Below are 7,023 nucleotides of genomic sequence, written 5' to 3'. Positions count from 1 at the left end.
ACTCAAAACAGTTTGTAACCATATTGCGCCACTAATCAAATATCATCATCATAATATCATCCCGTTTCAAAGTTAGCCGGTTTCTGAACATAATTCTTTAAAATATGATCTTCACCTTATATAAACTTCAGCAGCTTCAAAACATAGCCTATTCAAAATTTCCATCATTGTTTCTTAAACATATTCACCAGCTTCAGAACATAACATATATTCAAGACCACATGCACACCTTCCCCTTCAAAACTTAACACGTCTCAGAGCATGACATATGCAGGTGTATGATCTTCTTCATCTTCCCCAGTTTGAAAACATAACATTCAAATTCAAAATCTGATCATCATAAACTTCACCAGTCTCACGTGATACTGACTGATTTGTGTAGCAAAAAGTAAATCTTCCATCCAATCTTATGCAAGTACAAAAAGTGTGCCCGGTAACAGATTTCATCTAAAGCCATCTTCATGTGTGAAAATCTGTCTTATTCTTCAGAACAGAATAAACAAGTTGATCCACTTATAGGACAGATGTTACATCATCTCCCAATATTGTTCATCAAATGGTTTGATTTTGGTTATCTATGTCCAAGCATAGAGAGGGGTAAACATTTCGCTATAGAACTATAAGTTTCTTAAAAGAAGACCCAACAAAAACTAACCTATATACAACCTTTGATCTCGATCTTGTCAAGCATACTTGTTGGATTGCTGACAAGTGACCAAATGGAAACAAGAAAATAAAAACACAAAATGGTCATCCCATGGTACCTGGTGGCCTGTGATATACCAGTACATATTATATCAATGCCTCATTTAGTTATTGGGTGACCGTTTCTAACAATGAACAAGCTAAGTAATAACCTCTAACCTAAACCTACTTAACAGCCGCTTTATGGATTTCAAGTGGGGTGGTTGGTTACCAATCCGGGTCCCCCGAGTTGGTCTCTGGAAGAGTAATACTAACTGGTTGCCATCCTGATGGATGATGTGTGATCCACTTCTTTACGCTGGTTGTCAAGTGCAAAATCTGAAGTATCTCACCCAAGGCAGTATCTTTTAGGCATGTATTCTTTATAATAGTTGCTGCCTCATATCTAATCAAAACACAAATAACAATACTTCACATAAATGATAGCACAAATCATATAAGCTAGATTTTTTCTATAGTGTCAAATGAAATAATTCTTTAGAAAAACAAACCTTTTTTGGGCAACAAAATTGTTGGACTTTCATAAGTAATGTGTTACATGTTATTACAAATTTAATATTGTTACAATCTGATCTAAATATATTAAATAAAATAAATTTTAAATTTTATAAATTAATAAATACTTTGGACAACCTTCAAGCTGTTTGATGTGTTGGGTATACTTCAACCCGAATCAAGCCATTGAAAAGCAAACAAATAAAAACTGCCACCTCTATAATTAGGCTTGTAAACAAAGCAAGCGTTCAATGAGAAGTTCATTAATGTTCATTTACTTAATAAACAAACACACATGAGCAAAACTTTTGCTCATTTGGTTAAACGAACAAACATGAACACGTCCGTACATTCATTTTTATTCGTGAACGTTCATTTACGAACGTTCATTTAAATTCATTTATGTTCATCCGTTTACGTTCAATTATGTTCGTTAGTTTAAATTCAGTTACGCTTGTTACTATTCGTTCTTTACATTGTTAAAGCATTCATTTAAAATATTTTGACCTATCACAACTTAGTCTAGTTTTAATAACATTTTAGAAAAAAAAACATTCGCATTACTTTTAACTGGTTGTAGCTTTGTTATGTTCATTTATGTTTGTTCGTTTATGTTCGTAAACTGGTTTTAGCTTTGTTATGTTCATTTATTCCATTTACGTTCGTGAACCGTTCATTTATTCTGTTTACGTTCGTGAATCGTTCATTTATAATTTTAACAAACAAACATAAATAAACATGTTTACTCTCTTAATGAACAAACAAGAAAACCTCATCCGTTTAATTATGTGTTCAATAGCCTGTCCGGTTAAATTTAATCGAACAAACACGAACATGCTCCTATCTAAGATAAATTAAGTTACCTGCACTGGGAGGCGGTTATAGCAGAACGACCAGCAGGCGTTGATAAAAACTTTTGAAGTTCATCCCAAGTTGCTTTTGAGTGATCCTTAATATTATTACCAATAGGGTTCACACAATTCCATAACTTTTCATTCTTACCAACATAAAACGGTAACGAACCAAGATTATGTTTCACTACCAGTTGCTGCTTAACAGCACTACCTAGAGCCTTTTTAACATCAATGTTTTGTTTCTTAGAATTCCCATAACGAATGCAATTGATTATATTTTCTTCCGTAGGCCTTATCTTTTCATTTTTCAAGGTACTCAAAGCAAGTAAAATCACCCCTATTAGCCCTTGCACGTATTCTGAAGGTTTTGGGAATCCAGGTGTCCCCCACACACCACTACCATTTGTGCTAGTGTCCAACGCTGACGAAGATGACGGTTGAAACTGAAAATCAGGTTTATTATTAACCAATGGTGGATGTTTGTTGTTCATATTATCCTTGTGAAACTGAGACTTGTTTGGCATACCATGTCCTTTCTGTGGACTGTTTGTGTATGCATGATTTGAAGACTCAACAGAACTTTGTTTCAATAATCCTTTACTCATTTGAGAATTATGCTCTCTGCCCAAATTATCAGGAACAAAGTCAGGCCTATGAGGTGGCATATAATGAGGAGGACGAATATGTGGCGGATTAGGTGGAAAGAAATTTATAGGGGCGAGTGTCGGAGTCCCGGGTGGTAGTTGAACTTGAGGCTTAACAGACTGTTGAAGATTATGATTTTGGAGATGATGATGACCTTGATAACTAGTCATGTTATTTCCATTATTCCATGAATAATCAGGGATATGATTAGGGTTTGATCCAGCTGAAGATACACTAGGAATGTGACTATGTTGCATATTATATCCTGGTTGATGAGAGTTTGAATTAATCTGATTTTCAAAGGGTTGAGTTGATAAAACTGGTTGACTAAAGTTTTTCCTTATCGGCTTCCCTTTTGGTTTAGAATCTGTTCTTGAGGGTTTCTGCAATCCAGGATGAGGGGTGTTTGCATACCCGTTGTCTAGTGTCGGAAGTGGTTCAGAAACTGAAGTATGTAACGAACTTTCAGCTGATTCTGTTATATTTGTTAGTGGCGGCCCACCAGCCAAAAGACTAGTCCATTGCCATACACTCTTTGCGGCTGCAATAAGGGAAACGGAGGCTTTCTGAGGCTGTGCTAAAAGTATGTTATATTTCCTCATCCTCAACTGATGAAGCGCGTTTGAGAAATCTCTATCACCAGAAATGAGTAGGTAATTGCATGGGGCAGGATTATCAACAGCCCAGAATAACATGTCTACCAATATTTTCTTGTCGCTTGCATCTTTGACCCCTATTCATATAACAAAAACAAAAAGGAAAAAAAAACAGAGATTAGTCTTTTATCATAAGTACGATATGCACATGAGTGAATTACAAATTTAACCATCATAACTTAATTACAGAATAGCATGATGGTACGTCCAATGTCTAAACTCTAAACTAAAGCACCCATGAACAATGTAAAAAGTTTCCACAACAAAAAATTATATGTTTACTAAAGATAAAATATAAGAAATAAAAGCCAATACATGTTTATTTAAATTAGCATTGTGAATATGACACAACACGTCTATTTTGAGACCAAAAAAAAATTCAACTGTTATAAATACTCCAGTGGAGTTACAGACTATCTTGTGTATGTCCATTTCTGCATGTTAATTCCAACTACAATGTTCTTTATCATCTTTTACATTTTTGGTGGTATAATGCTTGTCCGTTCAAAATAAAAGTATTATGACAGTTGTTTAACAATAGATATTTAGTTCAACAGTTGAAAATGCAAGACTGGAACATGTTAACTTAAAAGATTAATCTTTTACCAAAAAGATTTTTTTTTTTTCCATTTTGCCAAATATGACGGGTTCTTTTACAAGAAAAATGCAAGTCTCAATGTCTGATGATATAAATCATAACTCAATCATATGTAGAAAGGTAGAAGGAAGTATAAGAAAAAAAACATAGAGAAATTAAGCCATGTTTCTATGCTCAACTAATATAGATAGGGCTCTAATTTTTATCCGAAACCTGAAACCCAACCCTAATAAGTATTAACCCGAACCCGAAAGTACCCATACTCATGAAACTCGAACCCATACAAATTCGAGTCAGGTACTTTTTAATGGGTTTTGGGTAAACCCAAATAACTTGACCGACCTAGTTGACCGTAACAAATGCTATGATATCGCCAAATCAGAGTTTAGAGAAACTAATCTGTATCTTAAAGGGCAGATGCATATGTAATGTAATGTTAAGGTTTTGACTAACCAGCAGGCACGTGATTCAAGGAGATGCCGGTACTATTGAGACCTTGCCGGACGGAGGCCGGGATCCGATTGGTGTCGCCGTAAGCCGAAATGGAGACCGGGCCGCAGTAGTTCATGTTAACCAAAGCAGAACTAATATTCTGCGCGATCGAGTGAGGCTCGCAGCCTTTTGGTACCTGGCAGTTCTCTATGTCCCACCAAACAGATATCTTCGCCTTCGCGAACTGCTGTTCCGCTGCTTCTCCGGCCATCCGATGGAGCTTTACTTTTTTTTTTTTTCTTTTTCTTTTATTTATGAGTGGATTTGTATGGAAAGGAAAGGAAAGGAACAAGACTATTTTAAACCCCAAGAACGGGATACCATCCCTCAAATTACCAAACTGACCTTCGTGGATTTTGTTTGCTGTGAACCCCTCGGTGGGATCAATGCACGCCACGGTACATGAAATTACTGAAATGCCCCTGGGGTGTTTGAAGGGGTTCTGGTTTTTGCAAAATCAACGGAGGCTTTGGTTTTTCTACACGGTACTCATCCTTTAGTTTTAGAAATCCTGTTTTAGATCCATTTTTAGGTCAATTTTCTTTCTTTTCTTTTTCTTTTTAAAGTTGGGTTCACTTGATCATTAGATGTTTGGGTATAGATTACACGAAAATGAATTCTCTTCCTATTATCTTTTGCTTTTGGCTATCCTAAGTTTTTTTTAGCATCTTTAGGTTACTCCCTACATCCCTTACACTTCTGGATTTATTGTGATTAATGATACTAAGAGTCGATCTTATCATTAGAGTATTTTAAGCCTTATTTGGTTGAAGAAGTTTGAAACTTTCAGGTTAGGAGAATACTTCATATTGGAACGCTCCTACTAGTAGCGTTTAAAAAAGCTACAAGCTTTTAGTATTTAAAATTACTTAAAATAACCTGCAAGATATATACATTTAATATTATGTTTTTTTTAAGTTATGACCAAATTATTAGTATTTAAAATTACTTAAAATAATCTTTCAAAATATACACATTTAATAGGGAAAAGTGAATACGATACTGTTAGCCGTCTAACCTTATGCGTAAAACCCATTAAAACTACGTTGTTTTGATTTAAAAAATAATAATTTTGATTTTGTTCATGTTCATGTTCATGTTCATGTTCAGATAATTCAAATGAAAAAGAAAAAAAATCCTAAATACTGAAAAAGAAATGAAACCACATTCTTGCTTGTTGGTTTCTTCAACCCTACAACCTGCCAATCCTTAGTCAATAACGTTTTAATCAATTAAATATTACTTCTGAAATTGCTAAATTGAATAAACATATGAATCCGTTGGTTTCCTAATGCAATAGGTTTTTCAATTAAAGTATTTAATTGGCCCATTATGAATATGTTGAGTTCTTATCAAAAGGAAGAACAGTAAGATACTGAGTGTGTTTTTAGGGGAAGAACGAACAGGGTTCTTTTCTCCGTCAATTTTTAGGATTTTTTTCTTTATTTTAGTTGTTTACAAACAAGAATAAAATTATGTTTTATATTGTTTTTTAATCAAAACTACGTCGTTTTGATAGGTTTTGCGTGTAAGGTTAGACGGCTAAACAGCACCGTATTCACTTCCCCCATTTAATATTATGTTTTTTAGTTATGCCCATTTTATTCATTCTTTACATTTTATTAAAAGCTCCAGCTACTCTGTCAAGCACCTATATCTCTAAAAAACTATGGCTACCAGCTTTCAGACACAAATCACCAACTAGTTTTGTCAAACATACCCTTAGCGTTATTGGAAAGACAAAGAGGTAATTCAACCAACCAGTATGCGTCATACTTTTCTTAGGGTTTCCTTTTAGGTTATACCAGAAGAATGATCTGGGATCTGCTACGTCTGGGGGTGTCGTATCTTTAGATCCTGATTCCATCACAGTTTCCATAGCCGATAAGCATTCAAGATTCACAAATAAGATTTTAACCTAGGCAATGTTTTTCCCAATTTGTTTCTACAAAAGTTTGTCAGCTCGCTTGAAATCATTTGAATTTAGTTTTTTAATTCATTTTAATATTAGATAAATATTATATTAAAATTTTAGCTTTTTCATAAAAACCAAGTCAACTATTTTAAACCAGTTTAATTTACTGTTAGAGTCTAGTTTCGTTTATTCGTAGTGTTTTTAGGGATCGCTATCCCGGACTTCAATTAGCTACGTTCTACAACTTAGCATACGTATCCTTTTACATAAATATCTAATTACCAAAATGCCCCTATACATGTTTCTAGACCAAACAACAAATTAGAAAGTACAATACTACATTTAAAATAATGAATTAATAATCCCCCCCTAGAGGTGCACAAACCGGTTTTTTTTTAAAAACCGGTTCGGTTATTAACCGGACCGGTTTTTTTGGCCCGGAAAAAAACCGGTTCGGTTAATAACCGGTTTTTTGCTGTCAAAATCCTAACCGGTCTAACCGGTCAGGACCGGTTTAGAAACCGGTTAGAACCGGTTAATAAACCGGTTTTTTTATTAACCGGTTTTTTTTATTAACCGGGTTTTTTTTTTTTTTTTTTTTTTAAATTTCGCGGTTTCAAATACGAATATTTGTTTTTTATATTTTGTACTTAATGAAGACCA

At 34.3% G+C, this 7,023-nt stretch overlaps 1 protein-coding gene across 1 annotated transcript; it reads right to left on the bottom strand.

The window, feature by feature from the left end:
* Window positions 1–218: 218 nt before the first annotated feature.
* On the bottom strand, window positions 219–4,656 carry LOC143598964 (uncharacterized). The gene is made up of 3 exons (XM_077077042.1): window positions 4,407–4,656; window positions 2,064–3,432; window positions 219–1,090 (listed from the first exon to the last, which is right to left on the bottom strand). Exons 1-3 carry the CDS (start codon window positions 4,654–4,656, stop codon window positions 913–915), a joined length of 1,797 nt encoding a protein of 598 aa, XP_076933157.1. The 3' UTR covers window positions 219–912.
* Between the last annotated feature and the right edge of the window lie 2,367 nt (window positions 4,657–7,023).

The sequence above is a fragment of the Bidens hawaiensis genome, unplaced genomic scaffold, assembly GCF_021521415.1.
Source record: "Bidens hawaiensis isolate Kalapana, Puna unplaced genomic scaffold, B.hawaiensis_p1.1 tig00051314_1, whole genome shotgun sequence".
In the NCBI taxonomy this organism is placed as follows: Eukaryota; Viridiplantae; Streptophyta; class Magnoliopsida; order Asterales; family Asteraceae; genus Bidens; species Bidens hawaiensis.
Note: the sequence above shows the minus strand (reverse complement) of the source record. Positions and strands in the feature narration are given on the sequence as shown.

Bases quoted from the DNA above. Each gene is read 5' to 3' on its own strand.
- LOC143598964 (XM_077077042.1), bottom strand. From the start codon at position 4,656: ATGGCCGGAGAAGCAGCGGAACAGCAGTTCGCGAAGGCGAAGATATCT. The intron at 3,433-4,406 runs GTTAGTCAAAAC...TTATATGAATAG, and splicing joins CTTGAATCACGTGCCTGCTG to GGGTCAAAGATGCAAGCGAC. The intron at 1,091-2,063 runs GTAACTTAATTT...TGTTTTGATTAG, and splicing joins ATAACCGCCTCCCAGTGCAG to ATATGAGGCAGCAACTATTA.